General features: G+C 38.9%; 1 protein-coding gene across 1 annotated transcript; it reads left to right on the top strand.

Moving 5' to 3' along the window:
• Positions 1–24: 24 nt before the first annotated feature.
• LOC144653305 (H(+)/Cl(-) exchange transporter 5-like) lies at positions 25–22942 on the top strand. Its single transcript, XM_078513280.1, has 17 exons — positions 25–788; positions 3330–3536; positions 4044–4124; positions 4776–4958; positions 7902–7991; positions 9019–9074; positions 11623–11691; positions 12640–12790; positions 13540–13625; positions 14234–14358; positions 14454–14568; positions 15568–15663; positions 16072–16130; positions 17448–17555; positions 18298–18422; positions 20777–20871; positions 22140–22942. The coding sequence occupies exons 1-17, from the start codon at positions 129–131 to the stop codon at positions 22228–22230; spliced, it is 2397 nt and encodes a 798-aa protein (XP_078369406.1). The 5' UTR covers positions 25–128; the 3' UTR covers positions 22231–22942.
• The last annotated feature ends 809 nt before the right edge of the window (positions 22943–23751 follow it).

Here is a 23751-nt window from a genome sequence, read left to right as displayed (position 1 = left end):
CTCAGCGATAGGGAACAAGTGCAAAAGACTTTCGTTTCCGTTCGTGTGTAAGCCATCTGATCTTGTTAGTCTTTTATTTCCCCGTTTCATAGAGTCCAGATGAGTGATTAAAAAGAAGGAAATACAACATGAATTGTGACCGTATGTCGTCGTCAGATGTTTCTGAGATTTCGCCGAGAGATTATAGACTTCAGAACGTTTTAGGAAGTTTCGACGATGAAGAATCTACAATCGTCGATGGTAGCAACTTGCGCTTTTCACGAAGTGCAAGAGACGATGTCTTTCTCGAAGAACCCGAGGCTGCCGCTCTAGCGCAATACGACGATTTTAACACTATTGATTGGGTGCGTGATCGGCAAAGAGAACGAAAGCGGTTTCGAGAAATGAGAAGGATGAAACGAGGGACTATTTGGGAGCGAATTCGGCAAGCGAACGATGCATGGGCAGGCTGGCTTATAGTCTTCCTTGTTGGTCTCGCCGCGGGACTATGCGCTGGGATCATAGACATTGGAGCTACCTGGATGACAGATCTTAAGCTTGGGCTATGCCCAGAAAATCTCTGGTTTAATCGAGAGACTTGCTGCTGGTCGGATAACTCGAGTTTTGAAGAAGTTGGTTGCCATCAGTGGAAGTCATGGGCACAGATATTGACTGGCTCTGACAGCGGAGCCGGAGCATATGTCCTTGACTATTTTCTCTACATAATTATATCTTTATCGTTTGGTTTGCTTGCTGTAACCCTTGTTCGATGGTTTGCGCCATATGCTTGTGGTAGTGGCATTCCGGAGGTGAGCTGTCACAATGTTTATGATCTACAGGTCAAAATTAATTGAGATTGAACGCCAGGTTAATTACGTTTCTGTTAATATAAACTTTTATAACAGGGCTATCTCTTTATATATGTGGTGGTTTAAATTTATCTTTGGTTTTAAGTGTTTTTTTTTTTTCGTTGTTTCAATTTCATTATCGTAATCTGAAACAAAAGGAAATAAAAATCAAACTGGTTCAAAAAATTTTAAACCAAAGATAACTTTGAACCACAACATATGTCTATCCCCCACCCCCTAGACAAGATTTCCTAAAGGCAGGGCTGGAAATAACGGCCGGTCAACGGACAATGTCCGGTCTGATTGGGGATTTGACCGGTCAAACTTTCCACTTGCCGGTCATGTTGACCGGTCACATTCAATTATATTGAAGTAAAGTAAAGTTTTCATGCTGTTCAGTTGTTTTCTATACGTAGGCACATCGCTTAATTGTGGAACTTTGACCTGAAATGATCTGTAACTGTTGCATTTGAAACAGACATCGGCGTTCTCACACATCCGGTCTAGACGGTCTTATACTCTTTATTCCGTAATTTTCAAGTTCTCCATTTCCTCCCGCATTTAAAAAAGCTCTAAATCCCAGAAATAAAAAAAATATAATTTAAAGAAGTTACAATTAAAACAATATTTCACATCTTTGCACGTTTTGTAGTCTGTTACTTGCTGTGGCATTTTCGTAGTGTAAATACGTGCGGCGAACGTAGCAATACGAACCCAGTTGTTTACATTGAATAATTTCATGTCTATAAATACTACAAGCAGTTGAATGAAAAAATGAAAAAGCATTTTATTGTCGTGAATGAGAACGGCTCTCAAATAGTTAATACACAGAAAATAACAATCAGATCAGAACACAAAAATTATTAGAGCGAGTTTTTATTCTTAATTAATGTCTCAACTACTTTTATTTGCAAGTTCAAATTTATGCAAATTTCGTGTGAAATGTAATTTGATTCTACAGTCTTCTTTTTCATGTTTATGAATGGTGAAAACAAAACTTTTATAAAGCAAGTTGTATTTTCATGAATGAAACACTGTTTCACTTGAATTTAAAAGTCAATTGCTGACTACAATGTAATTTAATTTCTATTTTTCGAAGTTTTTTTGTAACATGAAACGAATGATGTGATTTTGCAAGTGTCTCACGTCTGGCTCATAATTTGTATTTGTCTGAATCGCTAAACTTAACAAATGGGACATTACTTTTCAATGCTTGGGGCCATGGGTTATAAGCCCTTTTTAGATTATCAATGATTTGTACAGTAACAAAATCTGTGGTCTCCTTTTTGGAACTTTTGCAAAATCTAATTTTAGACACAAGTATCACCTCCGGAATTTTTTCATGAAAAGATGTAGATTTCACGTTGCGTTTTGCATCTATTAAAATATAAAACAAGCAGTAAGAATAAGAACATTTTCAACAGCTTTAGAAAAAAGGTCGGCTTGTACTTTAGGGATGGGGGGTCAATTGTATTTGATTAGAAGAAAACGTCATGTTGTGTTTGACCGGCCAGAAATGAGGTATGACCGAGCTAAAATTTATTTGGCCGGACATCTTGACCGGCGATCATGCGGCCGTTATTTCCAGCCCTGTAAAGGGTCTTTAAAAGTCATTTTTAAAGGGAGTTGCTCCATTGACAATCTTTGATTTTTTGAGTATTTCTGAAGGGGTTTGGATACAGGCATAAGAAGAGTCAATCTGTCTCACAGAAAGTCAGTTTGTGTGTGACTTAATCCTCGACATGACCTGGGAAAAGGGGTGAAACTGATCGTGATGATCTAGCCAAGTTGCGACAACCCGTCTATGCAATAGTCAATTCATCATAGGGAGAAGTCAGCTGGCAAGAGACTTGGAAAATAACCTCCACATGACCTGGGAGAAGGGGCGAACTATGCTGATGGATCGTAATGATCTGACCAACCAGAGAAACCCCCTTGAAAAATGATTTTTTAAAGCCTTTCAGAAAACCTCTGTCATCAATCTGGGGGTGGGGGTGGGGTGGATATAAAAATGAAATAAACTTGATCCCACCTGACATTTTAAGATTTGGGCATGCAACATGTACATATTTGTATAGCTGGTCTCAAATTGTGAGTCATTTTAAAATAGTTGATATTCGTGCCAAATTTATTCATGACAGGGAGCAGTATTTTGGTACTTTTCACAGACCAATGCCTACACTCTAATTCTGAAATAATTATGAGAAAAGGACTTGTAGGTGGAATTCTTTGGTCAGAAATCAATTTCTGGTCTGTTTTGGTTCAGTCCCACAAAAAAATTAGGCACTACCTCTGGAGGTGGTCCTCTTTGATCAGTCAGACCATTGAGACCAGTCAGACCAAAATTTACTGTTCCATGCTAACAAAGCAGAACATTGCAGTACTTCAGAGGTGGTCCCAAATTTTATGGTGGGACTGCACTGAAACAGTCCATTTGACTTGCGACCAAAATTTGAGTTAATGGAAAGCACCCATAGCTACCATACTTTCTTTCTCTTGCAGATCAAGACAATTTTAAGTGGTTTTATCATTCGTGGTTATCTTGGTCGTTGGACCCTGATCATCAAATCATTATCAATGATGCTTGCTGTGTCTGCTGGTCTGAGCTTAGGAAAAGAAGGTCCTCTTGTCCATGTGGCAAGTTGCTGTGGAAACTTCTTCTCATACGTTTTTGCCAAATATCACAAGAATGAAGCTAAGAAAAGGGAGGTGTGTTCCCAACTCCTAATTAGTGTATTGTTACAAAGAAATGTACACTTTTGTAATTTTTTAGTGCTTTGAAGTGAATTTCAACAAGGCGCTTGCAAGCTCTAACAGGGGGTCATATGCACTAAAGTGGAACAAACAAACATGGGAACAGGTCTGTTACTTTGTGATTAACTGACTGTGTGAATCAAAAATGTCCGTGTAAGACCAAAGAAAAAAAATTGGCAAGGTTATTATTTCACAGTTTTCACTACCAACACCAACGTGAGGTATGGACTAGACAACCAACTATAACAACTGCATGCTTGAGCTTGAGTTGATGGAAAATGTCTCTTCTCTTGCTGCTAGTGCCACTAGTGGGCACTGAATCTTGTGATTTGGTGCAAGCTGTCAAATATGCAAATTCCAAGACTCAACTACATTTATTTTTGGCTATTTTCACTCATTCATTTCCCTGACCATTTCAAGGGCTAGTAATGTGCTTGTAAACGTGTGTTGTGTTGTTTGTAGGTTTTGTCAGCCGCTGCTGCAGCTGGTGTGTCTGTGGCTTTTGGTGCTCCTATAGGTGGTGTCCTGTTCAGCTTAGAAGAGGTGAGTGTTTTCTGTCACGCAAGTGTTGACATCCAAAACTGTACTAGTGTTTGAGAAGACTAGCCCTCTGGGAAGGTTGTTACTTATGATCTGAAACTGTCTCTTGAGTGGTAGAGTTAAAACACCCATTTTATTGCAACTGCATGATCAAATGCAATTACATTTCCTTGACTGATTGTTAACTCCTCATCGAAGCCCTGCTTACTTGATCAATTTAGTTTGCTATTAGAAATATAAAATTGATATTTAGTTTTGTATGTTTTTCTAGTTTTTGATGGCTCTAGATCCATAGATCCAATCAACATAGACTTCACAGATTTGCAGTAATGTACATGTTATTTACATGAATCACATGCAAAGTCCCTAAGGACAGATGCATAAAAAATGACTTCAAAAATGCTGTTGACTAACTTTCTTTGTGTTGTTCCAGAAAATATCAATATCGATCCCCACTCAAGGTTTTTCAGTTTGAACACCCCTTCCCACCCCGCTGGAAATTCCAGCTGAGCTTTATAATTTCCTTTAAAAAAAAATTGACATTTGAGACCCCCCACCCCCTCGAAATTTTCAAATACCTTCTGTGGGGTGGGTATGGAAACACACATTCATCATGTAAGAAAAATTTATTCTGGAATTTTTGTTCTGTACCAGGTCAGTTATTACTTTCCAATGAAGACATTATGGAGATCTTTCTTCTGTGCAATGATTGCTGCCTTCACACTGAAGTACATGAATCCATTTGGAACTGGTCGCCTGGTTATGTTTTATGTGGAATATGACAATCCTTGGAAACTGTTTGAACTTCTCCCATTTATTATCTTGGGCGCTTTAGGGGTGAGTCTTCTTTATAAGTAAAAATGTTCTGGGATCTACATGTGTGGGCTGAAGAGTTTTTGGTACAAGGCAAGAAGTCCACATTTAAACTGTGGTTATTGGCACTGTGTTGTGTTCTTGGGTGTGACATGCAACTGTCACAGTACTCATCTCCACCAATTGTGTTTTCATCAGAAAGTTTACAGGAATGTAGATAATTGACAATTATACGTAACTTACAGTATTGAAAGCTTACATGAGAATGTAGGGTTTGTGATCCCATTTGGCTTAAAAACTGAAGTGTAAATATTGAGTTGTGGCCATTGCTTCACTGTCTTCTATAGTGCTGTACCTAGGTAGGTAAAAGGTAAAGTCTGCTTCGAGCCTAGTGGCCCATACAGGCCGGAGCTTATCTCGGTTTCCGTAGCATTAAGCGACTAGGAGTATTGCTACTCCCCCCTGGATGGGATGCTAGTCCATCGCAGGGTTACCCCCAGCAGTAAATTCGCCGGTACCCATTTATACATCTGGGTGGAGAGAGGCACTGTGAGAGTAAAGTGTCTTGCCCAAGAACACAACGCAGCGCCCCGGCCAGGCCTCGAACCCGGGCCGTTCGACTCGGAGTCGAGCACGCTAACCATTAGGCCACCGCGCCTCTCTAGTGCTGTACTTAAGTTCGTATTAAATAGGTACCAGCTAGTGTGTATGTTGTGGTTTAATTTTTGCCAGTGGTTCATTTTTTTTTTTTTTTCAAACCAGTTTATTTTTTTGAACCAGTTCAATTTTTTTTAAACCAGTTTATTTATCAACTGTCTGAAAAGGGCTTTCATTTTTTGGGGTGTGGTGAAAAATAGGAGCATGGTATTTTTAGGGGGTTAAAAGAATAAACACGGAAAAATTACGGGAAATTTTCAGTCCCTACCTCCCTAATCTCTTTCTCCCCTTCACCTCCCCCCTGATATAACCTACACCCTCCCCCTTTTTATACTACCCCCACTACCCCCGATACACAGATATTTATTTATTTATTTTTTTCTTATACCTTACCGGGTCTTGAACCACTGAACTTCCCGCTCTGTAATACTTCGCCTCTATCTAATCCAATTCACCACGAAGGATTTGTTGCAAATTTCACCCAGATTTGTTGTTATTATAACTTATAAGCTAAATATGCGTACATGCGCACTTCACAGCAAATGAGACTTAAAAAATTCGAAAGATGGCTGAACCATGCCATATGTGTTTGGAAAGAAACATTTTGCAAAGAATTAGCGGCATTGAAAGAGAAACAAGTGAAAAAAGAATCGCCAATAACGCTATTTATCAGAGACAAGTTCTTTGACATTAGCAAAGCCAAAGCTTACCTGAAATACCAGACCGTGAAGCAGCATGGAATTCAATCGCAAGAAGACAGCTATTGAACGTTCGAAGTGGGAAATCTCGACAATAACAGGTAGGAAGTGGGCTTATTTCAGCAGACAAAAGAAAAGTGGTGGCTAAAAGAGATTTTTACGGAGTGCTATTTCTCCCTCGAACTGCTCATTGTGGTCAAGAAATTACTTGTAAACAGAGACATGACAACTATTCCGAAGTCAACGTGAAAGTGACAGCCATGTTTGCCCATCTGTTCGTACAGTTTTTCATGCGAAGCAGCAGTCAAGCACAAGTTGTGTTAAGATTGTTGATAAACCTATTCTGTCTCCGAAACTGTTATCTTTCCTGGAGATTGATTTAATGGATTCTCGTAACTGTCCATGCAATTGCAGCAAGGAACATAAGTGGGCCATGAACATAACTGCTCATCACACAAAGTATATTAATCATGGTGCAGCCCAAGGCGCTAAAACAGCCGGAGAGACACAAAGAGTATTCAAACGCTACTTCTTCAGTTGGAGACTTTATCTCTATTAAAGTTGATAGTGTCGACAAGACATTGTTCCTTCATTCAAATCTCCTTCTGGGAAAAATTGAAGTAATTGTAATTACTTATGCACATGTTGTGACCGAGTTTGGTAGAATAAATGCATTATTTCACCCACCAGTTTATATCCTTGAACAGCTAGCACTCAGAACATTGAACTTGATTATACTACTGTGCTGTCATTTTCTGCAGCATGTAGAAAGGGTATTTAAATGCATTCTTAGAATAAACCCAAATATCCAATTCTAAATACCTGTTGTTTTTAATTAGTGACTGGGTGACTTTGTTGTGCAATGTCCTAACCTCAAATAAAAGTTAACCGTCCAAAATGAGTGCTCTACCCTAATCACTAAACTGAGTGCTTAATCCTTCTGGCTTACAGTTGATTTCAGTTTACTTTGGCCGCTCGCTTTGCAAAGTTCGTTGCGAAATTGGAAACTTTGTTATGAAGTTGCCAATTTTCGAATATAGAGTGTAGACGTGTAGAGTGTCAAGTAGACCATGTCAGTGGTATACAAGTTATGCAATGCAAAGAAAATGTTGGAAATCTCAAGAAATTGTTGTCAGTGGCTTTTCCAAAACCAGAATCCTGCGAGTTGGGAAATGTCAACTGGGATATTTGGGGTAAAATTTGGCACACATTTGTCAGCTTCGAGTGCAAAAACTACGATCTTAGTGATCTTACAAGCTGTCAGACATGCATGCTATTTCGCACTGATTTTTCATCTAAATCACCGGTGATGTCATAAAACGTCCAATACTTTGCAGTGAAACCACTAGCCTAATGGCTTGTGGTTTCACTCATTACAAGTTTGTACAGTTTATGGCATCATTTCTTTGGTCTGTACTAATGAAGACCATGGAAAATGTTGTCAATCTGTTAATTGGAGAGGAAGGAGAAACTATAATTGACTAGCCCCCATCCAGGGGGAAAGTGGGAACATGTAGAAATGCTTGAGTTGTTTTGTTCTTTAGAAACAAACTTGCATTGGCTTATACATCAACATCACCTTTAATACTCCACTTGCTCTCTCTTGTTTTAGGGGCTGATTGGTGCTTTTTTTATCAAAGCTAATTTGTGGTATTGTAAACTCAGGAAAACTTCAAAATTGGGAAAATATCCAGTTACAGAGGTAAGTCAGAAGTTGTTGCAAATAAAAAATTTTAATACCCGGTAGTTGAAACAAATACCTTAAGGTTACTATTTTTAGCGGCTACTATTTTCGGTGACATTTTTAGAGCAAGATTTAGTGACTATTTAATTATAAATAAGCAATTTTCCGAAAATTTTAAAAGTTAGTGATATCATGTAAATCAGTTTTTAAGGAACATATAGCTAAGATGGAAATAAATGTTCAGTAAAAAAACAAACTCACTTGAAATTGAACGACCATTTGTATTGGTAAAATTGAAAGAACGAAGTTACCAGCATGTATTTTTAAAAGAATTTTTCAAGTTGACTATGCTTATTTTGTTTCCCTTTGGGGTGGGGGGGGGGGGGTACTTAAAGGGGCCTTTATCACGGATTTTACCAAATTTTTGAACATCCAAAATTTATATTTGCATCATTGGAAACCTGAAAATAATGGTACATTTTTATTAGATATTGCTATATTAGAGCAGTGAAACTGTAAACAAGCATCTTTTGCTGCGGATAGCTTGGATGAAAATGGATTGTAATTTGAAAAGTTAAGGCTTAATTTTTCAAATGGTTTCTGCACATCTTCAAAAAATCGTTATTTATAGCCATAGCTTGATTTCTATCGGCAAATTAAGAGCATATCTTCCTTTAGATTTTCAAAGATAATATTTTTCATGGGTTAAGTTGCCTACCACTAATTTCAGAGCAGTTTGGATCAAAAATCTGCTCAATCTCCATGACGTAGCCCCTTTAAGTTAAACGAGTATTAAATTTGACTGAGACAAATTTTAGCGAGCACTACATCTAGCGATTTTTGCTTAACTCGCTAAACTTAGTAACCGCTAACAATAGTAACCTAAAGGTAATTTAAATTTTTATTCATTTTTTCCCAGTCCTCCCATGTTTTTGCAATGAACTTTTTCAAACAATAATGCAATTTTTTAAAGTAACAGTCTTTGGAGTGAAAGTAGGACTTAGTGTTGTGTTTGATTATTCTGCTGGGTTTTGTTTTTCTTTAGGTTTTACTGGTGACTCTTGTTACTGCTTTGTTAGCATACCCCAATCCATATTCAAGGTAAAAGAATATAATGAGAGATCTTATTTCATACAGAGCAAAAGTACCTATGACAAATCTCTTTAAATCATTGTTTTGATCCATACTGACTTACTATTGCATAGCAAATGACATCTTAGCAAAAGCATAGTACAGTACAGTTCAGCACAGCATACCAAAGTTTTTTTTTGTATTTTAATATTTTTATTTATTATTATTATTAGTAGTATAATATTTAATTATTTATTTTATTTATTTAAATTTATTTATTTACCAATTGAAAGTGACCACCCCACACCACAGCGCACATAATACATCACACATTATGGTTGTAACTGGCCAAGCGTGAGTGCCAGATGGTTGGGGGAGGGGAGGAACTCCTACATGAAAGGGACGGGAATGCCTGTTGGACAATTTGAATTAAACCCCTAAAGGAGACCAATCTGGGCGTGGCTCAAGCTTTCTTGGACTGCTCGAAGATACCATTTTCCATGCCTAATCAGTCTAAACCACCAACACAGTATGACAGTGTTTTTTTATTTCTTCACACGCAACCTTAAACAAGACCTCCTTTCACTTCCTCTAAAAGGGAAGCCATAAGCCAAGCGGCCCACACTGCCGGAGCTTATCCTGGTTTCCGTAGCATTAAGCGGCTAGGAATATTTCTACTCCCCCCTGAATGGGATGCTAGTCCATTGCAGGGTTATCCTCCAGCATTTTGTTGCCGGTACCCATTTATACACCTGGGTGGAGAGAGGCACTATGAGAGTAAAGTGATTTGCCCAAGAACACAACAGAAGTGACCCCGGCCAGGGCTCGAACTCAGATCACTCGATTCGGAGTCCGGTACACTAAACATTAGGCCACTGCGCCTCCCACAGAAGCTACCTCCTCTAAGTCAGATGCAAATTAAGGCTTTATTAATAAATTAAAAGGTAAAATGTAAGAATAACAAATAAAGACAATTATACAAGGAATATTAATCAAACTATTCCCAACAAATATGAGTGTGCAAATGCTTGTGCTAAAAAAGTTAGGCAGTAATAATAATTAAATATAGTCGTGTGGTAAGACTGCAGGCTCAAGAACACTGCAAACGTACATTTACTGTGTTTGTAGTATTCTATAGCTTGTAGTTTTATTGAATAAATACTATCTGGTGACAAAATCTTGTGTTTCAACCAAGCTAAACATACCATTACTTCTGCATCATTTTTACTTTTTAGCCTACCCTACCCTACTCTGACTATGCCATGCTACTCTATGCTTCTCTACCCTACTCTACTCTACTCTACTCTACTCTACTCTACTCTACTCTACTCTACTCTACTCTACTCTACTCTACTCTACTCTACTCTACTCTACTCTACTCTACTCTACTCTACTCTACTCTACTCTACTCTACTCTACTCTACTCTACTCTACTCTACTCTACTCTACTCTACTCTACTCTACTCTACTCTACTCTACTCTACTCTACTCTACTCTACTCTACTCTACTCTACTCTACTCTACTCTACTCTACTCTACTCTACTCTACTCTACTCTACTCTACTCTTTTCTACTCTACTCTACTCTACTCTACTCTACTCTACTCTACTCTACTCTACTCTACTCTACTCTACTCTACACTACACTACTCTACTCTTTACTCTACTCTACTCTACTCTACTCTACTCTACTCAACTCAACTCTGCTTTACTCTAAGTACTCTACTCTACTCAACACGAAAGTATGCCTTACTTTACACTAGCATCGCAAGTGCTCTACTCTACTCAACACGAAGTATGCCTTTCTTTACACTAGCATCGCAAGTGCTCTACTATACTCAACACGAAGTATGCCTTTCTTTACACTAGCATCGCATTTTATGGCATTTTTGTTGGGGCATGTGCTCAAATTGAAATTTTGAGTTAGTTTTTGGAAAAGAAGTGCCCTACTACTATAGGCTTTTCGTTTTTCAATTTTTTTTTTCTCTTTTCCTTTTTCTCCTTTTCTTATCTTTTTGCTGCAGTTGTTGGCCTTCCACTGGGCTTTCTTTTAGATCAAGAATTGCTGAGAAAGGAACATCCTAGCAGGAAACTCTTGCCATTAAGTCGCCAAGGGTGCTTGAGGCATTTTTTCCACGAGTTTCCCCCTTAAATTTCTCAGCATTTTTGTGTGTTTCAAGCTTAATTAACCCAATTAGTGTGACCTGTGTATTACTGGAAAGATCATTTCCTCCAGCAGAGATTGAGTATAAGTTATGCCTTTTTTGGTCAAAGATGATGACGTCAGAAGTGGAACAAAGGGCAACATTTGTCACAGCCGGTTTTGGCCAGCACTAGGCACCAATGGGTTAAATGCAAGATACCTGAGTTAATACCATGTGATAGGTCTCTTGTGCCTTTAACTTCAACTTTTAATTTCAATGCCATATCAATTTAATACAATATACAGGCTAAGCCACATTAAGCCTTAATGGCTAGTCAAGACAGCTAGTCTGTCTTGTTGTGTCGCTTACAACAGTGTGTTGGTAATGACAATACCAGCTGGACAGTTTGTATTTTTGCTTTTTTTGTTCTTGTAGAATGAGCAGCAGTGTCCTCATCAAGCAACTGTTTACTCAATGTGGCCCTGATGATGTCACAGAGTTATGGTATGACAACTCAACATCTAATTTCTTTAAATCAGTAAGTCATTAAGATGACAGCTTATGGAAATGGGTATTGTCTTGTGGAGTGGGACAGGGGGCGGGAGCCCCAGAGAAAAGGGGCAGGAGATGGGAAAAGAGAGGGCGGGAAGTAGGATTCCTAAGGTGGTGGGAACCGGGAGAAAACCATTTCGCAATAGATATGGGACAAAGAGGAAGGAACCACTACGTAAAGGGGTGGGAAGCAGGAGTAAAAGTACAGGAGGTTCAGACCCCCCTGTCCCTCTCCACTGTCTTGATATACATTCCCTAAATTCTCAGTTCTGGCATAAAGAAAATGTATATATGCGCTTTGCAAAGTTGCCCCCTTTGTGATTAGGAAAGTAATACACAGATAAAAATTGGTGAACTTACAGTGGCTTTGATGCACAAATGCCAAAAGAGTACAGACATGCAAAAGTTAGAATTCTACCAATAAAAAAATGGCTGCAACCAGCTGAGGGAATATTTTTTAATCAGAATGATGCTGGAACTTTAAGGATACCATATTTATTCGATTAAGCGCCCAACCTCGAATAAGTGCCCACCTCGAATAAGCACCCACCCTGAAGGTAGGAAAAGTTAATAAGCGCCCAGCCTCGAATAAGCGCCCACCCCCTTAGTATTTTACAGAAACTTTCAATGAACAGTTAAAATTCTGCTTTGGTACATCTTCACATTTTGTTATTATTTATTGTTTTGTTACGAAAAAAAACTTACTATTTGCTGAAAATCATGAACATTTAATAAGCACCCACTCTCAAGGTCCAAAAATTTAATAAGCGCCCAGGGCACTTAATCGTATACCACGGTATGCTGTCATAAAGTCCTACAATTTTTTAAGAGTACATTGCTGGTTACCACAACTGCTGTTACTGGTAATCTTTTAAGCATTTTCAATTGATTTTTTTGCAGTGACTATGAGAGTGCTAACTCCACACTGAATGTTAATGATCCTCGCTGGCCAGGAGCCAAGGCAGGGCCTGGAGTACATACCGCAGTTTGGCAGCTGATTTTGGTAATGATTTTTAAGGCTGTCATCACCATCTTTACATTTGGAATAAAGGTAATGAAGCTAAATGGATGTTGTCATCAACGAGGCCTTCCAAGGGGTGAAAATTTTGGCAACACAGGAACATTTTAACAGCCACAAGCGACATCATTACGGCACTGAAATGCGACAGCGACATAGTGCAACAGCAACACAATAGAGCGAAAAACAACAGCGACATTTACAGCTGTTGGCTAGGCAACATTGGTTCCCAGAAACATGCGACATTGCGAGACGGCTACCCCCTTGGAAGGCCTTATCTATGAACAAGCCTCATTTTAAGATAACTAGTGACTCTACTCGAAATGTCGAACTTAAATATAAAACCTTGCCCATGTTAAAAAGAGGGAATGGTGGCCAAATGTTGTTTGCACTAGACTCCTGGTCAAGTGTTTCAAATAAATTTTTTATTGTTAATTTTGTTTATTTTTAGCATAATTTTGTTAAAAACTCTAAAACATTCAAAGTGTAGTGCAACTAAGTTGGTTTAACAAATGCACTTGGCTTCAAAAATTGCTTTGTTTTATCTGATATTTATAGTTGTACAGTGTGAATGCAATGGAGATTTTGTGTTATCTGAGGCATTAAACAGTTGATTCAAAATATGAAATTTTTTCAATAGATTTAGTTAATCAATGTAACTTCATCCGTCAAGTTGCTTTTCTACATTCATGTAATAAGACTTCCAACTCTTACCACCAAATTTTGCTTGGTAATTTACTTACAGTTACTCTTAACATGTAATATACAAATGTACTTTTCAGGTGCCTGCTGGTTTGTTCATTCCAAGTATGGCAATTGGTGCTTGTATGGGAAGAGTTCTTGGTATTGGAATGGAGCAACTTGCCTAGTAAGTTAGTTACCACGACATTTGGAATTTAGAGATTTGGGCCAGTCCACATCCATCCATATTCATTTGAAACCCAGCTTTTCTACCTTTATTTACACGGTAAAGATTAAAGCTATAAGCTTGTGGGGCCGTGTATTCCTGATGGAATTGGAATTTTGAAGTGTTGATTTTTGTGGAAGGTGGAAAACCGGAGAACCCAGAGAAAACCCTCGGAGCAAGGACGAGAACCAACAACAAATCAACCCACATATGACACCAGGCGAGAATCGAACCCGGGCCACATTGGTGGGAGGCGAGCGCTCTCACCACTGCGCCATCCCTGCTCCCCTTCTCCCATCCACTAGTGGTTCCCAATGAAAATGGCCACCAAAAACACAACAGTTACTTTTCAAAAGTGCTCTTCAAAGTGAAAATTTGTTAAAATTATGTTTTCTGTACTTGTGTAGATAGGGAAAACAGAACTTTTCAAGAAAGCAGAATTTACCTTTACACTCAGACAGTCCGAGTCTCCAAACCACTACCCCAAAGTACATGTATACCTTCCCTCCTTTGTAAGATCCACAAATTTCTAACCATATTTATTTATTATTTTCTGTTTTCTTCATTAGCTACAATCCACACTGGTACATATTTGAGTCATCGTGTGGCAAGTCAATAGCAACCTGCATAACGCCTGGTTTGTATGCAATGGTTGGTGCTGCGGCAGTGCTTGGCGGAGTCACGAAAATGACAGGTGCTTGCATTTTCATGAATTAAGCCCTGCTCTTTCTCCATTCATAACATACTTCCCTCCCCTATCTTAACTGACCTTTTTTGTTTTTCTTGCAGTTTCACTTGTTGTGATCATGTTTGAGTTGACCGGAGGATTAATGTACATTGTGCCACTAATGGTGGCCGTCATGACAAGTAAATGGGTTGGAGATGCATTTATCAAGGAAGGAATGTATCCTGCTGTACCAGTTATAGCTGTTTAAGACGGATTCCGCTGAAAGTTCGAGCAATGAGTGCGAAAATTAAGTACCAAAAATCTACTCATAGTAATGCAACATTTTGTATACCATTTAAAAGATTTTATCGAAATTCATTTGTCTTAGTGACCCCGCAATTAAATTCTAAAGCATTCTCGAGAAAATTAAAGTCAAACGTCAAAAAAATGTATAAAACACGCGCCGTTTTGTTTTGAACTGGCGCGAAACGTCCATTTTAACTGAAATAAAGACAACTTCAAATCCATTTTTCTCTCGCGGGGTCAGCTTGAGTGCTAAATTTTTGGCAGGTTTTTGTTAGCTGTACTAAAACTGTTGCCATGATAAGAGGTCTTTTTGGTAACTTTATTTTTGCCTGTATTGCTCGAAAATTGTGCGGAAACCATCTTAATACACATTCTCTAGAACATGTAAATTAATGTCTGAATAATGGCAGCATAAAGTGGCTAGGAGTATTGCTTCTCCTTGTGGATGGTATGCTAGCCCATCGTAGACTAGCCCCTGGCAAATTGATAAGTTGCCCTAACAAGTCTGCATACGATCCTAGTGGCCCATCAGGCGAAGCGTATCCCACTTTCCATAGCATGAAACAACTAGGAGTATATCTACTTCCCCCCCCCCCCCCTAAATGGCCGGTACCCATTTGTACACCTGGGTGAAGAGAGGCACCACGAGAGTTAAGTGTCTAGCCCAGGAACATTATTGGGAAGTGCCCTGACCAGGAATCGAACCTGGACTGCTCAATCCGGAGTCCAGCTCACTAACCATTAGGCCACCACACCTCCCGAACACCAGGGTAGGGAGGCCAGGGTGGAGAGAGGTGAAAACAAACACAACACAGTGACCCTGGCCAGAGTATAATAGCTCTGGTCACCAGATCTGGAGTCCAATACTCTGACTGCTACCACATATGGTACCCTTTTGTGTTATGTTCAAAGCCTTGACTTCCTTCAAAGTTATGATGGACACATTCATCTCAATGGCTACCCATTCCTTGACAGCAAAGAAGAATTCACTCACACAACACTGGCAGCAGATGTCATGAGACCCAGGTAATCACTTTGCAAACTATGTATGCAAAAAAGAGGGTTATATATTTTAAATTTAAGACATTGGTGTAAGAATCCATTGATATGGTCCTGTAGAATACAGTATTGAGTACTGGAAGTTGACATGTGTAAAGACCCGATGGCAGCGATTTCAAAGAAATGTTTTGAAGTAGGCGTCAGCAACTGGAAGAGTAGACGGCTGTGGCAAGCCAAAGTAACCGGTGACATAAAATCAAGAAGCCAGTGGAGCTCTAGCGGGTGCCAGCTTGTTTTGAAAACCCGTGATGGATTGACCTGAGCTGGTCAGGAAAAAAGTTCTCCAGTCCACAGATGTCAGCAATTCATTGAAATATTTTTACATAATATTTCCTACCAAGATAAGGTCAAAAACCCTTTTTCTTGTCTCTGCAGGAAAAATGACCCTCCTTTATCATGCATAACTCAAGACAGCTTTACTGTTGGAGAAATAGGTATGTACTTACTACACTCTGTATTCCCCAAGTCAAACTAGAACTGCCTGTAACTTGCAGTGCAAACCAATGTTAGGAGTGTTTCTTTTTTTCAAATAAAAATAACATCATTTAGTGTTATTCACCCTTACAAGCTTCCATTGCAAGCTAGTTACTGTTCAATCTAAATGGTCATTCCTGACTTATAAAACACAACAGTTGGGGACAACTAAAGCTCCATGCTTGGTTTAAGTCTCCAAACACGGGTGGAAAACTCCTTATGGAACTCATGATATCTGAGGGCAGCATATTGACTTCGAGCTGAATCATTCTGTCTTACGTCTAGGGTGGTGAGTTTCTTGTGAGACTCATGTTATCTGAGGGCAGCATATTGACTGCGAGCTGAATCATTCTGTCTTACGTCTAGGGTGGTGAGTTCCTTATGGAACTCATGTTAATTGAGGCAGCATATTGACCTCGAGCTGAATCTTTCTGTCTTACTTGGTTGGTGAGTTCCTTGTGGGACTCATGTTATCTGAGGGCAGCATATTGACTGCGAGCTGAATCATTCTGTCTTACGTCTAGGGTGGTGAGTTCCTTGTGGAACTCATGTTAATTGAGGCAGCATATTGACCTCGAGCTGAATTTTTCTGTCTTACTTGGTTGGTGAGTTCCTTATGGAACTCATGTTATCTGAGGGCAGCATATTGACCTCAAGCTGAATCAGTCTATCTCATGTCTTGGCTGGTGAGTTCCTTATGGAACTCATGTTATCTGTGAGCAGCATATTTTCCTCGAGCTGAATCAGTTTGTCTCACGTCTTGTTTGGTGAGTTCATTATGGAACTTATGTTATCTGTGAGCAGCATATTGACCTTGTGCTGAATCATTCTGTCTCACGTCTTGGGTGGTGAGTTCATTATGGAACTCATGTTATCTCAGGGCAGCATGTTGACCTTGAGCTAAATCGTTCTGTCTTACTTGGTTGGTGAGTTCCTTATGGAACTCATGTTATCTGAGGGTAGCATGTTAACCTTGAGCTAAATCGTTCTGTCTTACTTGGTTGGTGAGTTCCTTATGGAACTCATGTTATCTGTGAGCAGCATATTTGCCTTGAGCTGAATCATTCTGTCTCACGTCTTGGTTGATGAGTTCCACAGCCATTTATCAACACTAATGTCTTAAGCTCAATAAAGGTTTTCAGGACACATGTACAGTGCCATTGCTTTTGTTAGGGATTTTTCTGACATATGAAAGACCAGCTTTATGGAATAATATGTTAATCTTAGTCTAATATTTTTAATCAGTTTTTTTTAACCAAACTTTTTTTTTCTCAAAGAACAACTTCTAGAAGAAACAGACTTCAAGGGATTTCCAGTGATTGTAGATAATGAATCTCAAAGACTTGCAGGGTTTGTTTTGAGGAGAGATCTCAACATTGCCATTAGTAAGTACACATTTAACCCCTTGATCTTTCTTCAGGTGGTGAAATTGGCACACTCAGAACATTTTGGTACGTGCAGTATCATCAATAGGGAACTTGAATGTCAGCTTGATTGTTCAAAGGATGATTAATCAAGCTTATCTAAGACTGATGGCTAATCTTCAAATTCAGTTTTGCATCAAGTTATGATCATCATGATCTCAATCAAAATCCTTCACTGCTTTAGTTGCTGTATCTCTGACAAGTTGTAATGTGTTGTTCCAGAAAATATCCATACAGCTCCCATGAAAGGTTGTTTGGTTTGAACCACCTCAACCCCTCAGGCAATTCCAGTTTTGCTTCCTACTTTCTTTTAAAATTTTGGTTTTAAACCTCCTCCTCCTCCCTCCCCCCCCCCCTCAGAATTTCCAATGACTTCCTTGGCTTGGGTATGGATGTTTCCTGGAACTGCACAGTCGTGCTTTATAGCACTTTGCCTGTAAGTGTATGCCAGTTAGGTTAAGGATTTAAGAAGATTATGCAGGCTTTAACTATAAACCACTTGTTTAAACACTTCAACAAAAGTGGACAACCTATAAATGAAAAAACTTTGAGAGGGGCATACCCTATTTGCACATCACAATTTACCCTTTTCGTCACTAAATTTGACAGTTGCCCTTGCTGAAGTTGATGCTTGCTTTGTTGATTGATTCCTGGTACAGTTATAGTGTTTAGTGTGTACTTATTTTATGCTATCTATGCAAAGGTCATGCAAGGGCACGGGATGAAGAAGTGGTGTCAGCGTCACCAGTTTACTTCTTACCAAACCCCCCAAGGTACCCCCCTCCTGGCCAGCCACCTGCTTTGAGCCTCAGACACATTGTGGACAAGGTGAGAAAATAATCACTCACAAGTTTTGAGTTTTCGTGGTTTAGTTGTCAAGGCATTGAGCTTTAATGGTGCAAATCCCACTTTCTCTAGTCAACTCCTGAGCTAAAATAGGGATGGAAGCTGCCAAATAGGATTTTTTAAAAAGAAACCAAACATTTCAGGCAATGGCCCTTCTTTGGTGGTAAACGTTGCACATTGTTAAAAGCTTCCTCCTCGCTAACTCTGACAATATCATACCACTTTTATTGCGGGGATGTAGCTGAGAAAAAAACTAAGCAGGCTTATTATCAAACTCTGTCAAGCTTTTCTGGCTCCTGTGTACTTTCAAAATTATCCCAAGTCTTTGTTTTCTAGTGAAAATTCAGCTGGTAATAAGCTCTCATTCAGCTAGTGAAATTAGCCAGTAACTGGCTTTTAGGTTCATCCCTGTATTGAGCTTGATTGATTGAAAAGTCTTGGCAAATGAAAGGCTCCCGACAAAAACGTCCCCTGGACTTTCTTGCTAAATCTAACGTTATCAAAACAACTCCAAATTGCGCATGCAGGTTTGTTTACGTGTGCTAAACACTGTCCTGTGTTGCATTCGGCTGGTCTTTTCTTCGTTTTTCAGAAATTATGTATGCAAAAAAAGGCATTTTGCAAGCTTACGTGCTCCCAGTCAGCTAGCAGTCTGAGTTTTCCAACGCTTTGCGTGTACATCTTTCCCTGTAGGGTTTTCTAAGCGTCTACGGAAGGCGAGAAACCATTTAACAAGCATGTCTTCGACTCGCTGCGCATGTTTGTTGTTGATTTGAGAAGAGTAGGACTGGATACTGCATTGTGACGTAAGGTCACATGTTAGAGGCGGAAGAGTTTGAATTGAGCGAAATGGCGCCTGTGAAAGTAAAACGGAAAAGTTTATAGCTTTAGCTCCAGTGCGGCTGCCAGGTGGTTGAAGGACATCATTAAGTCTGAATACCCGTAAGTTTACAGCATCGCTCGAAGAACTGAGTGATGTTTTTGAAAAAACGTTGCAAACAAGGTAGTTTTGAGCCTGGCAGCATAGAAGGCCTAAAACAAGAGGTTTCTTGCCTTGAACTTCGTCAACGCGAGTTTTACAGGGTCCGCTTGGGTTCTGCCGGGTTCTGTTTGGGTTCTGACAAAGTTGCCGAGAAGTGACCTGGTTTTAGACTTTCAAAAATTCTTTATAGGTTTGGCAGGGGACCTCCCCTTGCCAAATTATTTTCTGTGCCTCATTAAATATTCATCAATCAATAAATCAATAAATCGATTCGTGCCTTAGTTTATCTTGTTTTCGTGAGATTTTGTAGATGTGTGATGATGTAAGGAGTGGAGATAGAAGTGAGAGCAAGCCGGCAGCACTTAACTGAAAGCAAAACTAGTATAATGTGACAACACGAGCAAACGTATTCAATCAACAATCAGTCTTTATTTCACTTTCACCTCAAAATTACAGCTAACGGTAACAGATTACAATAGTCTTGCCCGAAACAACAAAAAGAAGCTAACCGCAAGCAGACTGCCGCTTGAAACGCTAACCCTAACCCTAACCCTTAAACTTGGGTTTAGCTTTTTAACCCTAAATTTGAAATGAAACCCTAGTGTCAGACCCTAACCCTACCCCTTGGGGTTTAGGGTTAAGCTTTTTTCGCTAGGGTTAAGCTAAGGGGTTGGGGCTAGGCCTGTAATCCCAAAACTTTAGCTGACTTCATCGTTTTGAGAAACAAAAGGTTTCCTTTGTTTATCGTTTGTAAAAGAAAAGACAAAAGAAGCCGCGCGAGCAAAAACCTTGTCTTTTTGCATGTGTAATTTTTCAAAAACGAAATAAAGACCAGTGAAATAAAAGACAGGACAGTGTTAAGCACACGTAAACAAACCTGCATGCGTAATTTGGAGCTGTTTCGATAACGTTCGATTTAGCAAGAAAGTCCAGGGGAAGTTTTTGACGGGAGCCTTTCAAATGTTCTCAATAGTTTTTCTTAAATAAATTGCTAACGTGTGTGGTGCCGGACAGTTTTTACTGGGTCTGTGCATGTCTAGCCTGATTCTCAGATGGTCCAGTTTACTTGCAGCCGGCCGGCTAGTGCATGTCAACCCATCTCACCCTACACACAGTATTGTTTTCTGCTGCTGCTGCTCCGGTAGTCTCTTTTTTAACCCTCCTCCACATTATAAGCCCTCTCCCAGGGAGGGGCCCTTATGTATTTTTAGGTATTTGACGAAACTGGGATAATTACCGGCAAGCACAATAATTTTGACAATCATCAGTGGTGTTAAATTTTGTATAAATATTTGCAAAGTACGTATGAAGCATGGGATTAGTCATTGTCTCATTTGTGTTTGTTGTAATTTAGAGCCCAATACAGATCACTGATGCTACGCCCATGGAAACAGTGGTGGAAATGTTTCGTAAGGTGGGACTGCGACAGACATTGATTACACACAATGGGTAAGTTAAAGATCAACATAATAGCACTGTTAGGTCAAATGAAGGGGTGCATTGAATGAGGCCCTAAGTGACTCCTAATCTAATACCGTAATGATTGGATTTAGCGCCCTCCTTCCAATAAGCGCCCACCTTCGAATGTGTTTTTGTCAATAAGTGCCCCTATTCCAATAAGTGCCCCTATTGTGGATAACTGCCCCTACTGAAGTCATCCACATCGAATAGATGTGGAATAGATTCTGCGAACCTTGCAAAATCCATCATTCTCTGAAGAAGACTGCAGAAGGCGATCGAAAATTTAGAGTATCCTTTTATATTTTTAGATCTGTTTAAACCATTTTTATATTTTAAGCTATGACCACAGATCGCTCCAGCAGTTTTATTGAATAGATAAATTCTAGAACATTCACTGAACCGTACATGCATATTTTTACTGTTAAAATGAACAATTCTTTTAAAAGTAACTGAACTTTTAACAATTTGTAACTCTTACAGTTTCTGTTTTTGTCAGTTTTTTTAATATTTATAAAAGTTGATAAGTTCAATGATCTTCATTAATAACAATAATAATTATTATTAATACAGGCATATGGATCAATTACTGGGGCTACCACCCATCCCTCCCTTCCCTCCCCCCCCCCCCCAAATTGTGTTAGATCATTTGCCATAGAAGTTCACAACTACAGACGAAGCTCTCGTAAGCGGACACCCTCGGGACGCGAAAAAAGTGTCCGTAACTGGAGCTGGCCGCTTACGAGAATGGTATTCGTAAGCGTCCACTAGAGGTGCAGGGGATAAATGGCCGCTTAAGGAAGCTTGCCCTGCTAGCAATAACCGGACGGACGTGGATGACGACAAAACAAGCACTGAAATATGGTACTGTAATTACTTTAAAATCATTGTGACGAACGGCGGTGTGAAATTTGATGAATAAACACAAGATGCAGAGGTTGTTAATAGGTTTTCCTTTGGGGTGTCCGTTTACGGGAGCTTAAAAACAAAGAAAAAGTCTAAGTCGTAATCTCTGAAAGTGTCCGCGGCCGCTTACAGGAATGTCCGCTTACGAGAATGTAAAAATACAGAGTTTGTATGGGAGTAAAAACGGGGTTCAAACAAGGCGGTCGTAAGTAGAGCTGTCCGCTTACGAGAGTGTCCGTTAAGAGAGCTTCGACTGTACCCATTTATACTCCTGAGTGGGGAAAAAGCTCTTTTAAAAGCAGCTCACTACTTACAGTTTTTATTGATTTTTTTATTTTTTTTTTTTATTTCAGTCGTTTACTGGGAATCATCACTAAGAAGGATGTTCTACGTCACATTGCCACACTAGCCAATCAGGATCCAGACTCTATACTCTTTCATTAATAGTTATAATATAAAGCATCTTGGTCATTCTGATTACAAGAGATATTTGTATTCTTGCAGCTTTCACTGGAATATCTATAGTATCACTAAAAACAACTTGCCATTTTCATTTGAAAACATTTGCTGCAATAGACTCGCATTGCAACTAAGTTTGAACTGTGCTTTAAGAATACAAAGTATTTTTTGAATATATTATATTTGCTGCAAACATACGAAATTAGACCTAAATCATGTTTAGTCACAGATACTTTCAATTTGTGCGGTAGTCTTACACGAAACATGAAATTAATAACCATAAGCCCAAGAAATATTAGTTAGATGTTAATTAATTTAATAAATGTGTGACAGTATTTTATCAACTTTGAAAAACATAATAAAGCCAAGTGAATTTAGACCCTTTAAAACACATGCTGCGAGTTTTTGAAAAACAAAGGGCATGTTCCTATGGAATTAACAAAATCACTTTTTTGTGGAGGGAAGAAATTTAGCAAATAGACCATTAATAACTACTGTAAAATAGTATGGAAGAGAAATGTAAGGAGCATGCATGTATATAACATCGAGGGAAGTGATGGAAGGGCCATGGGCTAATGAATTATTACTTAACAGAGTTTTTTATGTACTTTGTATATTGAATTTAATTGCCCTCCGTTGTACCAGTTGTCGGGATCATCATCATCATCATCATCATCATCATCATCATCATCATCATCATCATCGTGATAAAACATCGTATGGAAACTTACATGTTATAAGCTTGTTGGATTGGACATTGTACTTTAGTTTATAAAAGTATTAATATTAGAATATTCTAGCAAGCTGTTGCAAGTGTTACAATATATCTGACTGGTGAACATTACGAAATAAATTTGATAAATAATGAGCTAGAAGTATGCAAAACACCATACATTGTAATTTAAAAAAATTTAAATAATGCTACAAAAAGTTGTACAGAACCTAAAAGCATAGCAATGTTTTAAAAGAATATTCATTTTGGACCTTGCCAGACAGCTGGATCACTAAAATTGTAAAGTTTTTCTATGGCCTAATCAAAGATGAATCCTTAAATTAAATTACATTTATTTTCATGTTTGCTGTTTCAATTAGATGTGTGAAATTAATGGTTACAAAAGATTATTTAATAAATGACTTCATTGTAAACTGTTGAGAGGGTAGTTATGGGTATTTTAACAGCTGTGAAATGAATGTTTCGTTGTGAAATCCGTATTACCTTAGTGTTCAGCATCTGCTTTATAGTGGTAAGCCATAATTCACTATTATAATAATATCATCTGTGAAAGAAAAAGAGAATATAATTTTTATTTACAAGCTGTAAACCTTAATTTTGCAATCATCCTCATAATTACGTGGAAAATCATTTGACTATCTAGTTACAGTGCGACTATTCACACTGCATACATTAAAGCAACGCATATAAGATTAGTGCACATGAATAAATTATCACTTTGGCTCAACTGCCGTACGGTGCGGATCGTTCTTTTTCGTTCCTCGTGTTTCCTT

This window comes from Oculina patagonica, chromosome 5, assembly GCF_052425735.1.
Source record: "Oculina patagonica isolate OP01 chromosome 5, crgOcupat, whole genome shotgun sequence".
In the NCBI taxonomy this organism is placed as follows: domain Eukaryota; kingdom Metazoa; phylum Cnidaria; class Anthozoa; order Scleractinia; family Oculinidae; genus Oculina; species Oculina patagonica.
The sequence above is the reverse complement of the archived record's forward strand: the minus strand, read 5'-3'. Positions and strand labels throughout refer to the sequence as shown.